The sequence below is a fragment of the Grampus griseus genome (genome assembly GCF_964374135.1).
Source record: "Grampus griseus genome assembly, chromosome: 10".
Lineage (NCBI taxonomy): Eukaryota > Metazoa > Chordata > Mammalia > Artiodactyla > Delphinidae > Grampus > Grampus griseus.
Window position 1 is genome coordinate 97,598,677 of NC_139004.1, and position 24,878 is coordinate 97,623,554.

The 24,878-nt window shown below is 53.4% G+C and overlaps 1 protein-coding gene across 1 annotated transcript in view; it reads right to left on the reverse strand.

Annotated features, from left to right (window-relative positions):
* The window catches only part of ATP2B2 (ATPase plasma membrane Ca2+ transporting 2), a 129,550-nt gene that overhangs the window by 96,236 nt on the left and 8,436 nt on the right, over positions 1 to 24,878 (reverse strand). Inside the window, exon 2 of the mRNA XM_082662855.1 lies at positions 14,619 to 15,122. Coding sequence (XP_082518981.1) covers positions 14,619 to 14,817 — 199 coding nt within the window. The 5' untranslated portion in view covers positions 14,818 to 15,122. The remainder of the gene's footprint in view (positions 1 to 14,618; positions 15,123 to 24,878) is intronic.

A 24,878-nucleotide genomic window follows, 5' to 3' on the forward strand; every position in this document is an offset into this window, starting at 1 on the left:
TCAGCCTCCCACATTGTGGCTGCACTTTCTTTGTTACTGTGCCGAGGCCAGAAACATGGCTGGCTCCCTGAGATGGTAATTGTTAGGACAATTTAGGAAACCTTCGGGGGAGACAGAAAAGCTGGCAGTTCCAGATCAAACAGCCAGCTGTCCCGGAAGCCCATTGTCAGAACATCACAGGGACAGTTTTGCAGCCTGGCCTCACATTAACTGCAGCAGTCAGAAAACGGATTATTCCAAACCCCAGCGTTCACTCACTCAACACTTTCCCCTTGTCTGGATAATTAGATCTCCCAGGACTTCAAGAGGATGCTGGCAGCTTCATGCCAGCTCATGCGTCCTTGAGGCTGGCAAGGGGGCAGCAGGATGTTCATCTCTGTTAGATCACAGCCTCTCCCAGCTGGCACCCTCCCCCCGGGACCTGACCTCTAGGTGGGGATGAAAAGAACATACCTTTTCAGGTAAGGAGACAGTGGGAATGCAGGGAAGCTGGCCTGGTGCATGTACAGGGAGGTGGTGGAGACACTGCTGGCAGCTTTGGCCAGGGGTAGGTTTTCTGATATCTCTGTGATGCTCAAGCTGAGCTGGGCTGAGGGTTCTGGTTGGGGGCAGGTGGACTAGGGAGCCCTTAGAATGCTTACACATGTCATCATCACTCATATTTTCACTTATGCAGAATCCTGCTAGGTGCTGAGGTTTCAGAGGCAAATGAGACTGCCCTTGTCCTCAGGAAGCTTAAGATCCAGAAGTCTACGATGGTGCCTGCCCACTCACCAGATAGCCTATAGCTGCCTCTATCAAGTGGAAGGAAAACACTTTGGCCCTTTAGGAGTTGAGCCAAAATGTGGTAATTTACAAAGCTACCCTCTGCACTCTACAGTTTGCCTCTGCAGGGATATATATATATATATATATATATATATATATATATATATATATTTTTTTTTTTTTTTTTCCCCTGCAGTGGGGCTTGCCCAGGATTTCCCCACATGCCTCCTTCTCTGGGATGGGAACAGTTTGGTGACCACTTTTTCTCAATGAATACTCAGTGGTTTCTTGGGACTTGGCTCTCTCCCAGCTCCCAGCTCCAGCTTCTAATAGACTAGGGAGCTTTTTTTTCTGACACTGTGATTCCTCCAAACACATGCCAGCAAGGAAAGAGGTGGGGCAAGGGGCACAGGACTGGGAAAGTGAGGAGACCCAAGGACAAGTCCCAACTGTCACCCACTCACTGTGTGACCCCACACAAGTCCTCTCTGAGTCTCAGTTTCTTTATTATAAGATGGGAGGCTGAAAATGCTTGTCTCCCAGGGCAGCCACCATGGAAATTAGCACACACTACACACGAGGACACCCTCTCAACCCAGAGGGCTGCATGTTAAACGCTTGCCAGCGCAGCGCTGCCTGGAATCTTCAGCAATACAAGGACCCAAGATGGCTGGAGCAGATTCCACCCCCACCACCCACATTCCCCAAGGACGCATTTGTTCTGTCAGTCCTGCCACCCATCCCTGCACGTCCCTATTTCCCTCGGTTTTCTAGCCTCTGCTCTGACACAGAGGGACCCGTTCTGCCCTCAGATCTGCGGTACGCTGCCCAGATGGCTTCTGTTGCTTACAACCAACATGCCTTAGCTGACCCACCTTAGAACATCCCCAGCAGTGCAGAAAGAGAAGCTGAGAGAAAAACCATCACCCCTAATCTCACCCGTAACCACAACACCGGCACTTTCTGGATGTTTATTTTCAGCCCTTTTTCCTCGCATCTGTTTCTATGGAGTTGTTGCCATGTACCATGCTACACCCTGCTTTTTCACATTGCACTATATCACGCGCCCCATCCACATTGCTTTTTGTTCTCTGTAACAACAATCTCCCACATTGTTCCATCAGGCACATGGAGAAGCTGAAGGCGGCTTAATTGCTTTCCTAATGTTAGGCATTCAGGAATTACTTTTAAAAAATATCACACAGGGCTTCCCTGGTGGTGCAAGTGGTTGAGAGTCCACCTGCCGACGCGGGGGACACGGGTTCGTGCCCCGGTCCGGGAAGATCCCACATGCCGTGGAGCAGCTGGGCCTGTGAGCCATGGCCGCTGAGCCTGCGCGTCCGGAGCCTGTGCTCCACAACGGGAATAGCCACAACAGTGAGAGGCCCGCGTACGGCAAAAAAAAAAAAATCACACAGGGATGTGGTTAAAAAAAGCTGGGACTGCGGGTCAGGAGACCTGCATGTTAAACGTTTGCATTCTTATTTGGTTTGAGTTTGTTCTCATTTGGTTTTGTGCCAGACGGCTGTTGAGCTTGGGCAAGATCTTTCCCTCTCTGGGCCTCAGCGTCTTGAACCTATAATATGTAAATAATGATGACGACAGTGATAACAGTAATAGCAATAATGGCAGTTTCCCCTGCAGGCTTCCTGCACTGAGCTGTGTGTTCTTGCTCACAGCAGCTCCTTTGTTCCTTACAACGGATCACAAGCAAGTACTGTTTCACAGATGAGTAGACAGGTTCTGAGAGGTGAAGTCATCTGCTTCGCACAACACAGCTGGTTAGTAAGTGGCACAGCTGGGATCAGACCCAGGACGCCTGCTGCTGAACACTTAGGCTGTATCGCTGCTTCCTAATGCCCACTGTGTGACGGGCTCTCGGAGACATACGTGTTCACATGCAAGGGAGCTCATCTGCCCTCACCACAGTCCTCATCTGTCCCCCTGTACATTCCCACGTGACAGGAGAGAAACCGTGGCTCCAAGTATAAAAGTGATTGTCTCAAGTGAGAATGTTCTGGGTGGATTACGCCCCTGCCCCAGTCCACATGCTGAAGTCCTAAGCCCCAGAACCTCAGAATGTGACCAAATAGCGTCACTGCAGAGATGAGTAGTTGCTAAGTTAAGATGAGGTCTTGAGGGTGAGCCCTGCTCCAGTATGACTGGTGTCCTTACGTAGAGGAAATTTGCAGTCAGAGACAGACACACACAGAGGGAAGACGATGTGAAGACACAGGGAGAGGACGATCACCTACAAGGTAAGAAGAGAAGCCTGGGACAGACCCTTCCCTCACAGCCCTCAGAAGGAACCAACCCTGCTGACACCTCTATCTCAGACTTCCAGCCTTCAGAATGGTGAGACAATACGTTTCTGTTGTTTAAGCCACTCCGTTTGTGGTCCTTCGTTATGGTGGCCCCTGGAAATGTATACAGCAGCAGGGCAGGGATGAATGAGAGCTGAGGTTCTGCGGGGAGGTGAGGTGGCTACGATGGGGGCAGGGAAGAGGGACATCTTCCCCCTTCACCATGTGCAGGGCGACTCAGGGGCCCCGGGCCTGGGTCAGGACCTCACCCACGGTACACCCGGGCAGGTCCCTTCCCTCCTGGCCCTCAGTGCACCCTGGGATTGCTGGCTGAGATGGTCCCTGAGAGCCACTCCAGACCTGTGGTCCCACGGGTTTGCGAGTCCCTCAGGCTATCGTCCCATCTGCCTTGACCTGACTGAGCTGGTGTGTGTCGGGGCAGCCCTAGGGAACATTCTATTCTGCTACAGTAAGTCCCCTACATACGAAGAAGTTCTATTCCGAGAGTGCATTCGTAAGTCCAGTTTGTTTGTAAGTGCAACAAAGTTAGCCTAGGTACCCAACTAACACAGCTGGCTATATAGTACTGTACTGTAATAGGTTTATAACACTCTTCACACAAATAATAAAAAACAAACACAAAAAATAAAGAAAACGTTTTTAATCTTACAGTACAGTACCTTGGAAAATTACAGTAGTACAGTACAACAGCTGGCACACAGGGGCACGTTCAAATCTTTGGAAGTTCGCAACTTGAAGGTTCGTATGTAGGGGACTTACTGTATTTTGTCCAGCAGAGGTTTCCCAAGATCTCATGCAGCAGCCTGTCCCTGGGGTTATTACTCCTTCATTTATCCTCCTTGGACCCCTCCTGGCAACCCTTACTAACTGATTGCCTATCCAGTGTCAGACACCCTGACCACACCCTACCTGCAGGTGACACTCTCCTTCTACCTCTCTGACTTCTCCTGCATTGCTGGTTGCCTGCTCCCTTAGCAGCTGGTGTTCCCTAAGGACCTGTGCTTGACGAGCACCCCAGGTGAATTCATTCCTGCACGTTTATTGACTGTACTCTCTGCCGGGCACTGTTCCAGGCACTAGTATACAGCAGTGAACAGCACAGGCCCGGATCTCTGCCCTCCCCCCATGCAGCTTTGGGACCTGTTAGCAGAGACAGGACTTCTCTGTAGCTGTCTTTGTCACCTAGATGTCCTGCCTCCGGGCCTGCCTTCCTATCCCCTGGGCCCTGAGGATGCACAGTGCCCAGCAGAGACCTTTCATTTCACCCCAGCCTTGCTCCTCTCCTTGCTGGCCCGTCTCTACCACAAGCGGCCAGCTGCAGTCTTGAAAACCGAGTCTGCATGACACTCTCGCCCTTGACCGTCTATCACAGGCTATGTCCTGCTGTATGGTGCGCACCAGCCCCGGCTGGGTCCAGCCCTCTCTTTTGGATGTCTGTCCTTCCCTCCTCACTGGCTTTATTTCCTGGGGTATCTCCCCATCCAACCCATACTCACGGTTGCCAGATCAATTGTCCCAGCCACACTGTTCCTCTGCTCGACAACCTTCCAGGCCTCCCTCTTGCCTCTTAATTTAAGCCCAAACTTTGTGCCTTGACATCTGGAGTCCTAGTATGGACTCTGGCATTGCCGGCCTGGGTTTGCATTCCTCCACTCATTAGCTGTGTGACCATGGGCAAGTGACTTAATTTCTCTGTGCCTCAGGTTCTTGATTTGTAAAAATGGGGATACTACTAGTGCCTACTCCATAGGATTGTCAGGAGGATCGAATGAGGTGATGATGTGCGTAAGACTCTTAGAACAGTGTCTGGAGCATCTGCAATGCTCAGTTACTCCTTAATTATTATCACTACCACTGTGGTTCCGTCCTTCGAGCCGTAACCAAACAGAATGATCGGCTCTTCCTTTTACATAACCTTCTTTGCCTCTGTGCCTTTGTCTACACTTTTCCCTCTACGTGGAGTGTCCTTCTCCACTGCAAACCCTGCCTATCACTCAGCATCTTGCTCAAATACGGCCTCCTCCATGCAGCCCTCCCAGATCCTCCCATGGGAAGGGCTCACTTCTGCTTCTCAACTCTCTGGCATCTTCTCCAAACTTATCCTACAGAAAGAGCCTCTGAGTCTTCTCTGCTCAGAAATGGTCCCTGGGATCATTTTCTGGGGCCATAGAAATTTCTAGGGGGCCTCCCTTTGGGGTGGAGGCTGACACTGGCAGGTGGGTACGAGGGAACCATCTGCAGAGGCCCTAATTTCCACTGACTATAAATAACTGTGTGTCTGAAACCACAGCAGGGCCGGGATTGTGCCAGGAGGAGTAAGATAATCGCTGTGGGGAGACGGGAGGGCCTGTATAAGTAACTCACCTGCCCTGTCGGGGCCTCTCGTGTGACAGGCAGGCCTGGAGGGACAGGCGGCCTCAGCTCTCTTGCGCTTTGTGGGACCTGGGCTGGGTGGACAACTGAGGTCGCCCTAACGCCAGAGACAGTGTAGCCTGTGGTTACCAAACAGCATCTCTCCCCCCTCAGCCCACTTGACAGAGGAGGAAACTGAGACTCAGGGAGGTGAAGTAACCAGAGACTGGTGTCCAGGGCAGACCTATTGCATGGGAACCCCACACGGGTCTTTGGAAGCCAGTGTGGGCAGGACTCCGAAGCCGCCTGGTAGGGAGGCTGGGCGGGGGCTTGGGGCAAGGGGCCGAGGGCACTGCCCCGGCCAGGGCTGGGGCGGGGCCTCAGCCACACCCCAAAGATATGAAGTTATAGTCTTTCAAGGGAAGAGGGATCTGGGGGCTGGCTCTGAGGTAGTCACCCTTTGGCCAGTCTGATGTCTGTACTGCTCTTGGGGGGGTTGGTGGTTCCTGAGGACCTGGAGGGGCCCCAGGGACTCCTAGACCTGCCCTCTTCATTGGTGGTGGGGCTTGGAGATGTCTCAGTCCATAGGGACCAGAGTCAGGTCGGTCCCCACTCGAGGCTTTCCAGCCCTGTGGGTCCTCTGACACAGGTGGGTGGGCCACGCACGAGGCCAGAACGTGGTGAGGGTGGAGTGGCGGCAAGACGAACCTCCTGAGGCCCCGCTGTGGGCCAGGCTCTCTGAGTGTGTTTTCTCATTTAATCCACGGACCAGTATGGGCCCTGGGGGCTGGATTTCACCCACTCCATTTTACAGATGTACAAACTGAGGCACTGAGAGTTTATAGAACCTGAGCTCCAACCCAGGCTTTTAGACAGTACAGTTCAGTATCTTTCTCTAGTACCAGAGGTTTACACATTTTTTTTCTTTTCTTTTTAAAAAATTCTTTGTTTAAAAAAAAATCTCACCAGATGCTTTACCATGCAAAACAAATTTAAAAAAAAAAAAGGAGCTGCTCTGTTACATGGTGGGGCAGAAAGGCCAGAGCCCCCCACTCAGCATCTCCCTGACCCCTGGGGCACCTCCATGGACCCCCAGGGAACCTCGTATCAGAACAACCTCACCCAGACCTCAGTCTCTCTGCCTTCAGCGAGTTCTTTGGTTCTTCGGCCCCTGAAGAGGACCTGTACTCACGCCTCGCCCTCATGGAGCTCACGGCCCATTTCACACTCACGTGGACAGCACGGCATAGACAAACGTAAACACAATCACCAGGCTGACAGTCTGCACACACTGCATGAACATACCAGCTAAAACCCAGCCTACAAAAATCAATCCACAGTCCGTGGGCTGGAGTCCTCTGTCCTTTGAGATACATCCTAGGCTCCAGGCACAATGAATCCCTCACCTCTCCCCATGCATTTGCCGGCTCTAACCCCAGGGCCTTTGCTCAGGTGCCCCTCGCATTAAGAGCGTGCTGTCTTCCCCATCTCTGTGTGCTCAACTGCTCCCCTCCCTTTGAGACCTGGCTCAGAGGAGGCCTCTCCTGACTCTGTCTCCGGCCAGGCAGAGACCGCTCCCTCCTTCGCCTGGAAGCTCACTCCCCCTTGCTGTAGAGTTATTCGTGTCAACAGGAGATGGTAGATTAAGGGCACGTTTGGCAGCCAGCCTGTCTGGGTACCGGTCCTGGCTGGGCCCCTTGTTAGCGGTGGTGCCCTGGACCCCGATTTCCTCATCGGAAAGCTGGGATACAAACAGTTTCTGCTTCACAGGGTGTGGATTGAATGAGATGATGCCGTGAAGCCTCAGCAGAAGAGCTGGCCTTCTGTGAGCCCTCAATACGTGCTAATGAGTCTCTGGTGTCACAGCTGAACCGTGTATCACAGCTGTACCTGGTATGTATCACAGCTGGAACTGGGGTCACAGCTGAACCGTGTATCACAGCTGTACCTGGTATCACAGCTGGAATTGGGGTCACAGCTGAACCGTGTATCACAGCTGTACCTGGTATCACAGCTGGAACTGGGGTCACAGCTGAACCGTGTATCACAGCTGTACCTGGTATCACAGCTGGAACTGGGGTCACAGCTGAACCGTGTTTCACAGCTGTACCTGGAATCATAGCTGGAACTGGGATCACAGCTGGCAGACCTATCACAGCGAGACTGGAAAGAGTCTTCAGGGCAGGGAGATTTACAACCCAGCTCTGTACCACCCCCCCGCCCCCCTTTCCAGGGAATCTTCAGGGAGCTCTGGAGCAGAAGGGGGTCAGGAAGGGGCTCCACCATCCTGGACCCTGGACCAAGAGGGAATGTGCTGGAAGGCTGCCCCGTCCCGGCCTCCCACCTGTCCCATGTTCAGCCACATCACACAGATACCGCCTGAGGAGCATACGGAATCCAGAGGAACAACGTGGCCCAAGCCCGTGCATGGCAGGTGCACAACACATGTTTGTTCAATGCGTGAATGTGTGTCAGCTTACATCTCCGCTCAGTATGACAGAAACAGGGGGAAAAACGGGGACAATCTTGAACACCTGTATCCACTGGTTCTGGCAGGTGGGTATTCTTATCATACCATTTACAGATGGGGAAACTGAGGCTCAGAGGGATGGAGTGACGTGCTCAAGGGCCCCGAGGGTAGAGCTGGAACTCAGGTCAGTGCTCACAGTCTGTTACAGCCAGTAGGTGGCTTTGGGAAGCAGGCTTTGTGGATGGTGGGTCCACCTAGTGAGAGGCCTACCTGAAACGCTCCCCCCAGCCCATATCCTCCACGCCCGCTCTGGATGCCTGACGACGAAGCACTGACCAAGCCAAGCGGCATCGCTCAAGGAAGGTGCGGTCCCTCTAGCCCTGCTGGAAGCCCCCAGGAGCCCCGTCAGTGGCAGGTCGGGCCCTTTCTCTAACTGTTCTGCATTCTCCCCAGGCCTGCAGAACCGTTTGCCCAGCACAGACTCCGCTGCCTCAGCCTGGGAAGATGGAGAGCACGTATCAATCAGCACGTGGGTTTATTTTATTGATGATTCAGGAAGATGTGCAGGTGGCATTCTGGAAAGCGTCTACACGTGATTCATCCGACTTTCACAGAAAGCTGTGCTTCTAAGGGATTTATTTTTCCCGGTGGCGCTGGGGGTTGGGGAGGGAATATAAGCCTTGCAAATCAAATACGGCACTCATGTTTTGAAACCCATAGACTCACACGTGTTGCTTAAGCCCATTATCTGCCCTGATAAGCTGCCTCTTTCTTCTCCACTAATTTAAACCCAACCTGTCCCTTCAAGTCACCCAGAGTCCCCAGCTGACACTGAGACAGCACCTGCCATGCACTCAGCACTTGACACGTGTTACTGTGATCCTCACAGCGACCCTGTGAAAGAGGCACTGTTATAATCTCATGGCACAGATGAGGAAACTGAGGCACAGAGAGGTTAGGTAACTGGCCCAGTGTTCCACAGCTGGATAAGAATGGAGCCAGGACTTGACCATGACACAGAGTTGGCCCCTTCACTGCTGGGACACTAGTCGTAGACCCCTGTCCACCCTGCCTGCTTCCCTGGTGTAATTATTAACAGTGTCATTATGATCACTCCAGGCTTGGTGCTCCTGAATCCTGCCTCCACACTTCTCTCCTTTCTCCCCATCCTCGAGGGCATGCAGCATGCCTGCTCTTCCTCCATACCTCCCCCGCACACAGTAGGACCACACCCCTCTGGGGTGAGCATATGACCTGGTCTGGCCTATCAGCCTATTCCATCCTCTGGCCACAGGGATTAGTTCAAGGGTGGCTCCAGGTGACCCAGTAGGGGGAAACCCTGAGAAAGAGGTGCCTTTGGCTGCTGGGGGCCTCACGGGGTGAAGGCCTGCCCGAGAATGAAGCCAATACAGAGGACGGTGGAGGTGGAAGAGAGCAGGAGAGGGACGGACAAAGCCCTTCTCAGCACTGGCGGCCCTGGATCCAGCCATGCCTGAGGCCAGAACAGTCCCTGGACGTCTCAGGTGCACAAGCCAGAAAACCCCCTTGTTGCATAAGCCAGTTTGAGATGGGTTTCTATCAAATAGAATCCTAATGGATAGAAATGGTGGTGATTGTTTGGTAGAAAACCTTCAAAGCACTTTCAACTCACTATCTCCAAACGGCAGAGAGCGAAGTAGCACAACTCCCATTTTACAGATGAGAAAGCTGAAGCTATCAGTCTAAGTATCTTGCCTGAGGTCATGAACCTGCTTAGTGACAGAGGCAAGGCTGGGAAGCCTCCCCAGGCTTCACGCCTGGCCCTCCTCCACCCCTGCATGTATTTGAGAAGGTGGTTGGTTACCTCAGCCTCTTAAATACCTGGAGGGGCTTTGGTCCTCCAGGCCTCGCCCCTGACAGCGTCCTGGGCTACTTCACAGGAAGACAGCGGTGGGGAGGGGCTAGTGGGGGAAGGCGTCCTCCCTCATCTCTGGCCAGGTAAGAATTCCCTGCCTGGACCCTGTGTCTGAGCGGCCCCCAGCTCCACCCTGCCTGGGACACTGCTACAGCTGTGTCTGCCTCACTTTCCCTGTTGACCTCTCAGGGCTCCAGAGATACCTGGGGAGACGGAGCACACGGAGAAACAGAGCGTCACAATGACAAACAGGAGACCCCCTTTGCTGCCTTCGTGCCCCTCCCCCCCCCCGGGCCCCGTGCCTGCGCAGTGGTGGCTCTGTGCAATGTGGGCCCTGCCAGGTCTGAGGGGTGTCTTGTTCATCATCGTGTTCATGCCACATGGGGTACCATCTCCCACGATCTGCTCTCCTGTCCTCCCTCAGCCCCTCTCTCTCCCCGACTTGGGCAGGCCATAGGATTCATACAAAATTAACTGGAGGTTCCATTTCACAACACTCCGATGTATCCGGTTCCCACCCTACCCTGCGGCTGCCCTGTCTTCTTTGTCCCCTTTCTCCCCCACCATGAAATATGCAATGCAGGGAGCGCCCAGCAGGGCCTCTTGAGCTGCCCCTGCTGACAGCTGGTGGTGCAGGGTCAGGAGTGAAGGACGAGAGCCATGCATGCCCAGTGAGTGGCTCAGGGCACCGCCACTCCGGGCTCCCGGGAACCGAAGCTAAGTGTTCTCTGGGTGACGCAGGGTGTCCTGTGTCCTGTCCCCACACTGCAGCCTTCCATACTACACAGAGAGGGACGCTAAGCACCCCACCTCTTCCTTCTCCCTCCCTTCCTTCATTCTGCGGATGCTTTCTGAGCCCCAGGCATCGCAGCAGGTGCTGAGATACAGTGGAGAATGACAATCAGCTCCTGCCTCAGGGCTCACAGGCCACCCCAGCACCCACTACCCATCTTTCCAGACAATGCGACGTCGCCTCCTCTGGGAAGCCTCCTCTGATAGCACACTGACCCTTTGTTGGGCACCATCTTATTTAATTGCCTAATTTTTGTACAGGGATGGGGCCAGATCATGATTTTTTTTTAAAAAAAGAGATACTTGGGTATATTAATAACAATGATAACGAACATCGTTTTGTAAGTGTCTAGGGACTGCCACACAGTGCTAAGCCCTTCATGTGGATGACCTGATTTATTTCTCACATCATCCTGTGAGGTAGGTAGTGTTATGCCCATTTTACAGATAAGACAACTGAGGCTCAGAGAGGAGTCACTGAACTCTCCCAGTGTCCCTTGAAGAGTAAGCCAGTCAGGATTCAAACCTGGGTCTCAGGGGCTCTACTGTCCTAGGCTGGACAGGTATGAAAAGAAGGGAGCAGTGGAGGGCACGAAGGGAGGGGCATTACCAGGATGGAAGAGAACCAGCAGTGGGAGAGGAAAGCAATGGCACTCAATGGCCCAGTGAAATACCCAACACTGCCAGACCACGGGCATTGAGTTCATGGCCCGTGCGGGCAGCAGGTGGTGCCCCGGGTGGGAGTTGATTTCTATGGCTTCAGATCCCCTCTATCACTTGCAGAGATCTTTTTGCCTAAAATTAGCTGGATGTGAACAGGAAGGCTAATTTATGCGGGGCCTGGAGCAGTTTCCGGGAGTGTGACTCAGAGGCTGCTCCCTGCTGACGTCAGCAGACTAGGGCAGGGGGTGTCGGGAATGGCCAACCTGGGACCCTGGGACAGGCTGGAGCTGGGACAGCTCCAGACCACAGGGCTTTGAAGTTGGGGGCTGGGGCTGGAGGCCAAGCATTTCTCTGAGTCAGAAGAGGGCTAAACAGGGCAGAACAAATGCTGAGCATGAGAGGGAAACTGAAAAGTGCCCTGGTGGCTCCACCCTCCTCAGACCCTTGGCAGACAGAAGGCACCTTCGCAGGACTGTTCCTAGGTACATGCGTGTGGCTGGGGGCGGAGGGCACACCTGGCTGTGGTGTCTGACACAGCTGTGTTCAAAGTCTGAGCTGATGTGAGCCATGGTGGTGACCTTGAGCCCTCATGCTTCCCATCTGTGAAATGGGTAACACCACCTGCCGCCAGGAATGTGCGTGATAAGGATGCAGAACAGCCTAGTAAAACGTGTAGCATCAGACACTGGGCCAGTGTCCCAGAAGCGTCAGATTTCTCCGTTTCCGGAGAACGTGACTGCTTCTTCCAGAGTAGTGATAATCATACTGGAAACAACAAAAGCTGATGTTGACTGAGGACTTCTATGCCGGGAACTTGGCCTGATCTCAATGTTCAAAACCCATGTTACTGATGGGGAAATGGAGGTGTTTAGTCTCTGGGGCTGAATTCTAACCCACAGTGCTGTCCATGTGCCTGGTAGGCGGGGTACTAAGCTACTTCACTTTAGCCTCACCACAACCCTATGAGGTAGTCACTATTATTATCCCATTTTTCAGATGAGGAAACTAAGGCACAGAGAGGCTGAATAACTTGCCCAGAATCACACAGCTGTTAAGTGACACAGCTGGGATTTGAACCCAAGTTGTCCAAGTCCAAGTCCAAGAGTAGCATTACGCTCCTCTGTCCTTCCCCAAACCTCTTTCAGCTCCATCTGCACCCTGGGAAATCCTTCAGGGGATCAAGGCAGCAGGGGCTCTGGTTAATCCTACTGTGGGCTTTCCTCCTTCTCAGGGACGTTTCCCATGAGAGATCTCACTTGATGCTCACGAAATATTAGAAAACCAAGGCCCAGAGAGGTCAGACAAAAGCCTCAAAGGCACACAGCTGACAGGCAGCAGAGCAACAGTCAGAGCTGTCATTATCGTTTCCATTTTACAGATGAGAAAACAAAGTCTCCTTTATTTTTCTTTTCATGTAACTTCTTGCAGCACATCAGCAGTCTGGGGAATTCTATCTAAGAAAGGTGGCTCTGTGCCACATCACATGCTTTCCCTTCTCTTCCCTCCATAGCCAAGTTCAAACACCTCCTCCTCCAGGTAGCCTTCCCTAACCTCCACTGCCCACCCATCTCGTTTCTCCTCGATCCCTGGGGTCCTTGCTGCACTTGGTCTGGATTATCTGCTGTTCTGGCTGCTCAGCCATCTGAGAGCTTCTCTCTGGGCTGGGGACTCAGTGGCCACATCTCAGGGTTTTATGGGTCAGTTACCCACCCTCCTCTGTGCCAGGCACCAGGCTGGGTGCTGGATGTTCAGAGAGGAGCAGGACAGGATTCCTGCCCTCAGGTGCACACCTGCTGTCCCCAGCTGGAGCGTGGCCATGAGCCACTCGATTTCCCAGGTCCCCGAGCCTGTCAGGTGGGAGGGGAGGGTGGATTTCTTAACCTGGGGTCCAGGGCCTAGCTTTGAGGGGCTCTGCGACATGCTGGTAGCGTGGACCACACTGTTGCACACAGTTGACTATTCTTCTGCGGGGAGGGGCCATAGATTCCATCAGGTTCACCACAGAGTCTGGGGTCCAGAGACACTTAATAATTCCTGACTCAAGAGAATCTCCTGGTCCCATTCAAAAGGCAAAGACCATTGGGACAACCCTGCCTCCTAGCAGGTCAGGTGTGCCAAACTGATGGTGGAGGTGAGCATGGGCCATTCTGCCACAGATCGATGTTTACATGAGGCCGGGGCCCAGGAGCCCCCCAGGCTGAGCCCACTCCCATCTCAGGGCCACACGTGGCTGTTCTCAAGCCCTGAGCTAGAATCGCGCAGGGAAGAAATGACGCTTCCCCTATTTCCACCCTCCCCGCCAAAACAAAACCAAACAATATCAAAAAAGCAAAAGGCGTTCCTAAACTTCTGCCCAGACTCAGCAAGGTGGGCGAAACATCAGAGACAGCAGCGAATCTGGGAAGAAGGACCAGTCTTAGCTTTTCCTCCTGACCCAAGAGAGGAGGGCCCCAGACAAAGAGGGACACTGACCCCTGGCGCCGCAGGGCACAGTGGGTGCCGGCACAGCAACGGACTGTCTGGCCCTGGCTGAGCAGCTAGGTCCACAGGCAGCCTCAGATTTCTTGTCTGTCGGTGGGGATGAGACTTCAAATGCTGCCTGCCTCCCAGGGTGTGGTCTATACCTGGTGGAGGGATTGTCATCCACTCTCTTTAGAGTAATAACGGCTGCCACTGTACCTACTGAGCACCTACTGTATGCTCGGGCTTCCACTAGGCCCTGTGAGGTAGGTATCGGCCATTTTCCAGAGGAAGAAAGTGAGGCTCTGCAGCTCCTTTGCACCAAGCTGCAGGACTGGGAGTGCCAGGGCAGAGTACCTCACACCTGTGCTTTTGGGGTTTATTTAGGGAACTTTTCTTCTTCCTTGTGAGGGGAAGGTAACTGCGGGGATGGAACCCAAACTCTGAGCTCTGGTGCGCAAGCTGGGCTGGTGCCCTTCCTCTCCGCCTTGTGGCAGATGACATGGCTTTGGTCCCCTCTAGAAAGCTGAAACCTTCCCTGTCTGGAGATCGCAGGCCTGCTCATTTTGGCAGTTGTAAGAAAGCCCCACGCCCAGCTCCAGGGCAAGACACACATGGGCATCTGTCACCTTTCCCATGACAGCCCATCTTCCTGCCTGTCCTGTCTTCCCAGCAGCTCCACGGCTGCCCCAGAGACCGAGGGATCCCCAATCAGAGTCTGGATTTGGATGAGTTGGACATGACGCAGCCCAGCAGCAGGGGCTGGGGAGCTGGAATTGGCTCATTGGTTCCATGCTCAAGCCCAGATGAGGGGGTTCCTGGGGCCTGGGTAAGGGAGCCCAGGGTCTGACTGACCCCCGAATTCAAACCCCGTGTTTAAGCCTTGTGCACCTACCTTCGACAGGTGAGGTTTTGAGGCGCCGGCAGATGGTGTCAGTGTCCCCGTAGGTCTCCTTGATCTTGACCACGGCCTCGGTGCCCCGCAGCTCCATGAGGGAGCGCAGCTCCTCCATCGTGCACCCAAACTCGCCCCCATGGCTCGACTCATTTCTTTGGTTTTTGGAGTAAAAGTCACTGTTGGTCATGTCACCCATGTCTGCCGCAGTCCCCGCTCGGGGTGGGTCCGAGGGTCAGTGCTGGACAGGAGGCTGCCAGGCGACGGCTCCGTGTGGCTGTCCTCAGCACACCCTCACTGGACGGCTGTGGCTCCTGGCAGCTGACTCCAGGGGGCAGCCGAGGTGGGCTGGCGACAGTGGCGGTGGGCTCTGAGGGGCGTCCCCGGGCGTGGGGCAAGGTCCAGGGGCCGGAGGGGCTCAGGGCTGTAGACCCAGGAGTCTCCATCCAGCGGGGCCCATGCTGCTCCCTGGAGCTGGCATCTACATGGTCGGGGTGATGGCTCCTGCAGGGGCAAGCAGAGAGGGGACAGGGGTCAGACACTGGAGGCCTCATGGGGCAGGTACCCAGGAGGGCCGGCTTGCAGGTGCTACACACACGCCCCCCACCCCAAGTAACACCCACCACACATACACATACCTGGACGTGGATGTTCGTACAACACCCCATCGTGCACCGGCACCCACTGCAAATCCAAACGTACTGACACCCACTAGGCCCTCCATGCTATACCACACCCCCGGCATAGCCTGATGTACCCTCATAACACATGCTAACCCCCTAATTGTCCACTATGGACACACTGACTTCGTGATACGAACCCTGGTGTACACACACTCTGTGACATGCCGCTTGGGGTGCAACACCCCACCTGCCTACTATTTTTAGGGCCCACCCACTGCCATACACACACACCAACACAGGGCCCCCTTCACACACACGGTGGCGGACACCCCCTCCCCACCAGGCACACTGTCACACGTAGTCACATTTACAGGCGTCATCTTAACATCCCCACCTCCTCCCCTCAAAAATACCAGAGCTCACAACCCTGTGTACACACATGCCATGCCCACACAATCAGGGGCCTAAACCCCTGCCCCCAAGTAACAGCTCCCAGATGCCCCAGCACGGATGCTTCCTCTGTCCACACCTCCTATATCTGCCGAAACGCACTGCTCTCCCCACTGAGTCTCACAGGCGTGGGGATGGGAGAAAGCAACCTGCCTGCACCCACAGCCCACAGCTACACTGATCGAGGGCCTCAGCCTCGCCAGAGGGTCCGTCTCATGCATATTCACCAGGATGTCACTGTGGCCCTCAGAACGAGCCGGGGTCAACAGAACCCTCACCTTGGGGCCCCAGAGTCCGGAACCACGGACCGCGGCTGCCACGTCCCTTAGGGAGCCCAGGAGGAGGAGGGAGCCCCGGCTACTCCCTGCCCGCCTGGCCACCCTTGCCGGAGTGTGGCATCTGTGGAGCTGCCAGGAGAGAACCCAATCCACCCAGATACCCAACACCGGTGGCCAAGGCCCCGGCAAGCGTTGGGTGACAAAGGGCCTCTGCTGAGCTCAGCTGGGTCTGGCACAGGGACTGGCCCCGCCCAGCAGCCGCGGAAAGCTGGCCGTCCTAGGCCCAGAACAGTGAGGGGGAAGAGGTGGGGGCAGGAAGGTGGGACTGAGCCCCACCCCAGCCCCAACTCCTCCCTCGTGTGCCCCTCCCCTGCCCCATCTCTTTCCTTCACAATCCTTTCCTCTTGCACAGAGTTTTAGACCTGGAGGTAATTTAGGGTTAATCTCATTTTCCCAGTGAGGAACCTGAAGCTCAGAGAGGGAAAGGAACTTGTCCAGAGACACACAGAGCAGGAGTGGACGGAGCCCAGAACTGGGCTGGGATCTCCTGACTGCCAGCCCGTTGCTCTTTCCCCTCCCACTAGGGGGCGCTCCCTCCCCTCTCTCTAAAGAACAACACAGGCTCCTAAATCACAGCAATCCGGGTTCAAATCCGAGATCTCCTGAACCCCGGCTGTGGGATCCTGGGCAAGTCCCTTCACTTTTCCGAGGCTCAGTTTCTTCATCTGTAAAATAAGTCATTCTCCCCTGTGCCCCAGCTACTTCCCAGTTTACTGGGAACTAATTGTGAACCACCGTGTTCAAATCCAGTGAGCTTCCACCCGGGGTACAGAGCTTCCCAGCCTGGATCAGGGGGTGCTGGAGCCACAGGAGAAGCCTGTCATACCTCACAGGAGGGCACTTGCACTCAAGGATGCAACAGGAAGCCTTATTTTCACACTGGGACCAACTGGTATCTTACCGAGTAGAACTTAAAATGGGCCTGATGCCTTAAGCAGAGACACGAGACGCCAAAGAACGTGTGTGCTTGGGATTCCCACCCGCAGTCCTGCAGGAATACTCGGGGCCCCTGGCCATCCGGGCATGCACCACCACCATAACCCGTGAGTTTTGACCCCAACGGTATATCCCCGAGAGGAGCAGGTGAGGCAGGGACCAAGCAGGCCTGGGTGCAGAGATGCCGTGGAGGTTAACTGGACGGGCTCCAGAAGACACAGCCTCTGGGTTCGAGTTCTGCCACCTCTCAACAGACTGGGAGGCCAATTCACTTTAGTTTCATTATCTTAAACAAAGGGAGGGGCAGTAATAGTATCTACTTCGTAGGTATTATGAGGCTTAAGTGAATTATTTCATGCAAAATACTAAGAATTGAGTCAAGCGCATGGTAAGCACTAATTATTGTGATTATTAGCAATCCATACAACCACTTTATGAGACAGGTAGTCTTGTTATTCCCTAGAACATATGAGGAAACCGAGGCCAAGAGAGGTGAGGTCACTTGCCCAAGGTCACAGAGCTGGCGAGTGGAAGAGCTGGGATTTGAATTCAGGCAGTCTGGATCCAGAGACACTGTTATTCATCAGGATGCTCTGCTGCCTTCCCTGGTGCATCGCCCTCAGAGGGTTCTTACAATGCTTAAATGAAGCGCTATATGTGAATGAAAGTGCTTTGCAAAAACCACAAGGGACTCTAACGCCGAGGTGCTGTCTTCTATCTGTCTTCCTGCTACCTGTGGCGTGTCCTACAGGCACTGATAATTACATCTCTGACAGCACGAGCTATGAGACCCGTTAGCAGTAATTATATCTGTGATGACAACAGCAGAGATGAGTTAATGGGCTACTGGTGATTTTAATGACTATTGTGTTAAGATGAACAATGATCTTCAACCAACTATCCATCCGTCTACCCATATGTCCATCCATCCATTCATCCAACCAACCACTCATTAATTGTGTTGTGTGCACCTACTTTGTGCTGACAAGGGGGAAGAGAGACAATTAGATGAGTGACCTCCATAATATGATGGGTTTGCCATGACAGGGAGTCCCAGGTGCTGTGCATGTCCAGAGCAGGAAGATGTGACCTGGCCCAGGGTATCAGAGAAGATTTTTCCTTTTAACATGAGTAGGGAGCTTTTTCCCCTTCAGGAAAATGGGCTGTGTGACTTTGGAGAAGTCACCTAACCTTTCTGGGCCTCATCTGCCCAGTGAGGTTGACCCATCTGTCTTACAGGCTGCTGTAAGTACCCATTGAGGCCCTTATTTGTGGGTCTCTGTGTGGCTCCTGGCCTGGAGCAGATACTCTACAGTGCTGGCTTCTGCACCTCCTCCAACCTCCCTCCTACCTACGTACCCTGTTATTAGCAACTGCACCTCCCTCAAGGCTGAGATGAGGTTCATTTGTAGCCAGTTCTTAATACCACACTGACAGTCACCCCTGTCCTAATTGATGGGCACACTGGCTACTATGGACTGAATGTGTCCCCCTGCCCCAAATTCATATGTTGAAGCCCTAATCCCCAGTGTGATGATATTTGGAGGTGGCGCCTTTGGGAGGTAATTAGGTCATGAGGGTAGAACCCCCACAAATGGGATTAGTCTTCTTATAAAAAAGAGACATGACAGAGATGATCTTTCTTGGTCATGTGAGGACAGTGAGAAGGTGGCCATCTGTAATCCAGGAAGTGGGTTCTCACCAGGAACTGAATCTGCTGGTACCTTGATCTTGGACTTCCCAACCTCCAGCACTATGAAAAATAAATTTCTGTTGTTTAAGCCACACAGCCTATGGTATTCTGTTATAGCAACCCGAGCTAAGACGTGTGCCTGGGCAGGGCAGAAGTCTGGGCAGCCAGTCCTGGGCCCAGAGAGGTTGAGCAACGCAACTAGGGGGCACACAGCCAACTGGGGTCACAGCCCACTGAAAAGCCCCTCCCTGTTTTCCAAGCTCCTGCTGTGTGACCTTGACCAAGCCCCTTTCCTCCCTGGGCCTCAGTTTCCCATGTGGAAACTGAAGAGACTGGACTAGTGTTCTCTGGGGCCCCTTCAGGCTCTGATGCGCCAGCTCCTTCAGAATCCAGAATGAATGTTCTGACAATATTGGGTTTATGCATTTCGGTTTCCTCTTATTAGCATTTAAATGACTCTGTATTGTTACATTTCAGTGACTCAAGAATAGGTTGGGGCACCTTAATAAAAAGTCTTTGCCAAGAGAGACTCCGGCAGCGGAAGGAGCAATGGATTTTTTTTTTGGAGTTAATTTAACAAAGAAGAAATCTATCTCTCGAAGGAAGGTTTTAAAAAAAACACCTCAAAACCTAAACCATCAGCTTTTCAAATCCTAATTGAAGGACGACACATCGCAAATGAATTACGTGCTAAAAATAACTTTCGGATGCCGAATCCTCCTGTTTTCTGACCTGCGGAATTTAAATGCCATCTTCATATGTATTTATAAAGTTACCCTTTACTTTGAATCGCCCCTGGCACCAGTGACAGATGTGGGGACACAGGCCCCGTCTGGAGATCTCTGATGACGAGGCCTGATGCTGCCATTTGGTAGTTTTGTGATGGGAGTGGAGTTGGGGGGGCAAGGTCTTAGCCCCTCCCTGGGCCTCCATCCCCTCTTACCCGCACGCCTCCCTCCCGCACAGGGCTTTGCGAGGCCTACCTGAGCTAGAGCTCAGAGCAGTTCCTGGCACAGCGTAAGACTAGTTCAACAGGGACTGTACTTCTGATGGTGACTTAACTCGCTCCTTCCCTCTGCTCTCAGCTCACCCCCACAAGTCTGCTCTCAGACTGCCCCCCACGCTACTGTCCTGAACATGGGGCTCAGGCCAACCATGCCATCCCCACAAAGCTCCCAGCACTGCTTGGAAGGCTGGGGAGGGTCCCAGCTTGTACGCACAGCTTACAGGGCTAGCCTCTCCTCTGCTCTGGTCCTGACTGACTAATCCCCACTGGCAGGACATTTTCTTTCCTCTCCTGGATGCAAATTCTGGCCTTTCTGTGGTCCCCACCCTGCCCCGCCCCAGCTGAGGGGACCCTCCTCGGTGCTGACCGGGGAAACGGGTGACCTCAGCCAGGCAGCTGGGGGCAGAGGGACAACTGCTCTTCTTCCCTCAGCCTCACTGGGAGAGTCAAAGCGTTGTAGCCATTGTCTTAGCCGCCCCTCTCTGGGGGAGGGAATGTTCCGTGTATGTGTGTGTCAGAGGGTACCTGTGGTGTGTCAGCAGATGTGTACTGACTCTGGGTGACCCTGGAGGACAAGGTGTGCTGTGCAGGTCTACCGGAGTACGTCAGGATGAGTGTGTACCTGTGAGTGTGAGTGAGCCAGAGATGTGTGTCCCCATGCCCGCCTCTGAGTGTGCAAGCCCCACGATCTGTGTGTGTGTATGTGTGTGTATGCATCAAAGCTGACAATGACAGTCTCGGCTTTGAATCCTCACAGTCAAGGAGACAGAACGGGGAAAGAGGAAGGGAATTGAAAATGAATACCTCAGAGGCGAGTTTAGTGCTATTTTTAGAAAACTCCTATCCTGTTAACCAGAAAAGGAAAATCTAAAAAAAAAAAAATTTTATATATATATATATATATATATATATATATATATATTCCACAGAAGCAGCCACGCACCAGCCTCAAAGGCACAGATGGCGGAAGCAGGGCCAGGGCGTGGGCTGCTAGGCACTCAGGGTGTCTCACATAGCTTCTCACTCTCCTGCCTGGCTCAAGGGAGGTTAGGTCCCCAGCCCTTAGCTGCCCAGCAGGGTCAACTCTCTCTACTTCCCCTGTTCTCCAAAGGAGTTTCCAGTGTTGCATGGTAGGAAACCCCCCACATTTCTGGTCCTCTAGGTGTCTTACATACCCACTCATCCACTCACCCATCCATCCATCCATCCATTTGTCCATCCACCTGTCCGTCCATCCATCCATCCATCCATCCATCCATCCATCTATCTATCCATCCATCCACCTCTCCAATAAAAAGCTGCATCTCAGGCCCTGCCCCAAGCACTGGGACTCTGAAGAGAGCAAGGGAGGTGCACAGACCCTCCTTCTAGCTGTTGAAGTTATGCTCACTTTGCCACACAGAGTCCCCCGAAACCCCATGGTCAGGCTCTGCAGACCAAGTTGAATGATTCCTGCACAACTTTTGCGTCAGAGTTTGGGAGGATGTAATCCAAATGGCACTCGCCTGGGAACCAGATCTGCTGAGCCCCAATCTTGGCTTGACCACTACTATTAATAGAGATTGCTTAGCACACGCTTCCATGGGCTGTGTAGTATCACTGTCCCTGTTTACAGGCAAGAAAGCTGGGGCTCAGAGGGTTACAGATGGCCAATGCCGTACAGATGGGACCCGGCATAGTTTAAATATGCCTGCTTGAGTCCAAAGCCTCTGTGTTTCCTCTGTGTCCCAATGCCTTTCACCAACTCACGGTATGGCCTCGGACCAATGCCTTCTTCCCTGTGCCTCAGTTTCCTGTCCTATAAAGTGAGAGGGGGACTGGACAGATACTCAGGCCTAAGGGGCCATTTTAGCGCCATCCTCAAGGATTCTCCCGTCACCGGATACTGGCTTCTAAGGGCACACACACTTCCCCAAGCCTCCTTGCTGTCCTGCCATCCCCAGCAGAGCACCATTCTAGTTGCAAGCCAACTCCTGCTTGGCTGGAGGCCTAAGGAAAGAGAAATGCCCTAGAACCTGGGAGTCACAGGCTGACGAGAATTCACCTGGTGCCTCTGACATCCACTGCCCGCCCCCCTCAGCCTCTGCATGGCAGTGCTTGCCTTCCACGATTTGTACCCTTTATGTGCTCCTTGTTTAGAAATCTTCCCTTTAAAAAGGAGAGTTTTCCGATGAAGCAAAAACAGTAAAGTCATCAGCATATCAAGGCAAGAAAGCTTAGCTGAGGCAGAAAAGTGTTGGGGGAGACTTCACTTTGGCCTGCAAGAGAGGGGACATGCAGTGAGAAGGCTGGGGATGGTGACTCTGCCTAAGATGGACCAGCTGTCCTGGAAAGTGTCCTCTGGTTTCAGTCAAATGTCTCAGCCACCTCCCCAGCCTCATTTCTTGCCCTGCCCAACTTTCCCTACACATGCAATGACTTCCCTGGCTGCCCCCAGCCTCCAGATCCTAACTGGCTAGGGTGACACTGTCCCTTCCTGTCTTCATCTGCCTCCTTCTCTCCTGCCTCCAGCTTTGTCTCCGTGGATTACAAGCAGAGGCCTGAAGAAAGGACAAAAAATGATAACAGCAACGCTTGGATCATACCTGCTATGTGCCAAGTACCATTCTATACGCTCCACATTTGTTATCTCATTTAATCCTTCACAACAACCCTAGGCCATGGGTATTGCCACACTCTCGTTTTCCACAGGAGAAACAGAAAAAGAGAGTGCAGTGCTTGGCATAGGTCTTTGGTTGGAGGGGTGAGGGCGGCAGAGGCGGGTCTCACACACACACACACAGACACTCTTAAGGGCTCACTCCCATCCCTCTTTCCACCAGACCAGGCTCCTACCCTTTTTTCTGGTTTCTATAAAGAAGCACAGGGTTCTGCCATGTCAGTGCTCTGCCCATAAACAACAGCAGGTCGCTGGCTCCTTGGGGAGTCTTCAGGCTTCACCTCTGACCATGGAGGGTTGGGGCCCAGGGAGCCGTCTCTGGGGATGAAGTGTTGATGGATGGATGGAGGTGGGTGCTGGGAGGGATTGGGTAGCTAAGGTCAGGGAATCTGATAACCACAGGCCCCCCTCTCTCTGCTTCAGGCTGACTAGCAGAGGCCGGGAGTGAGCGCTGCCCACGTGCTTGTGGTGCTGACTGACAGCCCCCCTGGGGAGGACAAAGAAACACGCAGTGGGGAACGGTCTCCACTGGGAGCTGTCCCCAAGGCCACAGTGCTGATTCGGGATCTGAGTTGGTTTTAGGGACCATGTGCCAAGGAGCTGTCCATGTTCTGTGGTGCTGACATAGGGCAAAGGGTTAGAGTGCCCTTAGAGCTACCCAGGATAGCAGTGCTGACCAACGGAGCGCAGGGTTGGGAAGCCTGAGGAACTGGGTGCAGTAGGGAGGGCGCAGGGCATTTTCCTTGAGTTACGTGAGCAGGCATGGGTAGCTGACCCCAGGTATTTGTGCTGTCGCTCAAAGCCAGGTTGTCAGGCAATGAGGTGTCCTAGTGAGCGGGCCTGAGCCCAGAAAATGACACCAGGCAAAAGGTCACTTGGGGCCACTTACATGCATGCACAGAAGACTCACCTTGGCCCATCAGTGCCACCTGTCACCAATGCCAGAAATCCCACCACTAATGATTCATTCTTTTGTGTTGTGCTTGGTCCCTTCCCTCTGGTTCCTGCTGGGACCATAGTTCAGTGGTGGCATCTCATTCTGTCTGAATTTATTAAATTCTTTCCTCCATGGAATGGGGAAGGAAAATTCACCCAAAGAGATGCCAAGGGATGAGTTTAAGTTGGGAGATTACTTTCGAACAGCTGGGTAAGTCCTTTGGGGTCCAAATCAGAGAAGCTGGAAGCTAAGGCTTGGGGAAAGTCATTCTATGTGGCCTGAGAACACAGAGGCCAGGAAATCGAACTATATAGAAAAGGGGAAAAGGCAGAAAAGCAGGACTCCTAGACTCCAAGGAGAAGGGGAGTCAGCCTGGTGCAGGCACTGGCAGGGGTTGGTGTTTGTATGTGTTCGGGGGTGATTTTCAGATTCTACTTCTCACTACTGCAGTGAGTCTTCCAGGCTCAAGCGGAACTATCCCTGGTTTGGTGACTGTGCACTCACTGCCTTTCCTGCCCCAGCCCAGGTTCTCTCCCTCAGAGTCTCCTTGGTGGAAAGCTAGTGATGTCTGTCGGGACACTGACTTGGCTTCAGACCTGAAGGGGGTGAATCAGAAGGTCTGGAAGCCAGAGGAGGAGCCCAGAGCAGGAACTGCCTCCCATGGTCAAGGTTTCCTCTCCTTCCTCTCTTGATAAAAGCTTCTCTGAGTGGAGCTCGGGGACCCCAGAGCAGGGCCACTCAAAGTGTGGTTCCCCAAGGGCCACCTGTGTTGGCATCACTTGGGGGCTGGTTGAAACACAGATTCCCATGCCCAAGCCTGCAGAGATGGGTCAATCTCTGGTGGTGTGGCTGGGAGTGTTAAACAAATAGAACCACTGCGTTGGGGTTCCCATTCCAGCCCCTCTTTCGGCCTTCCTCCTCTTGTAGCCAACATTCCCCTGGTTCTGCGTTCTAGAATCCTGTCCTGCTCTTGTAGCCCAGCCTACGGCTCAAAATCTTTTCCAGCTCCCTGTCCCTGCTTTTCCAAATGCCACTTCCAGCTAGGCCAGGCCCTAGGTGTCTTCTGGGAATGACTCCCACCAACCGCTCCAGGGCCCTTCTGTCTTTACACCCTTGCCCACACCTGATGACCCCCATCCCTTCTTCCCACTCTCCTATGGCTTCCCTGTTTTGGGTGAACTGCAGTCTTTTCCCACAGTCCTGCCCTTGACCCTCTTAATGCCTCACCTCTCCCTGGCAATGTCACCCACCTGACATCAACCTGCATCCTAACATGAGTGATTCCCAAACTGCCCTTTCCACCCTGCCCTTTCTCCTAAGCTCCAGAACCAAACTTTCCAGGACTCTCAAATGTCCCCTCTGAAGGTTCTCCAGGCTCTCAGACTCTTCCACATGTCCTCATCCTTCTGTGACCTCTGTGCCAATTACGGCATGTAAAGCGTCCGCTCAGATTCCCAGAATGGGACTATCAGGGTAGCCCTCGACTCCGTTCCCTCCTTACACTCAGTCAGGTACCCAGACCCAGGGACCACTGGGGTAAGAGCTCAAGCTTCATTGTCTTCCTTGCCGCCCTGGGCTCCTGACCTAGTTCAGGCTCCTTATCCACAACCTTTCAACC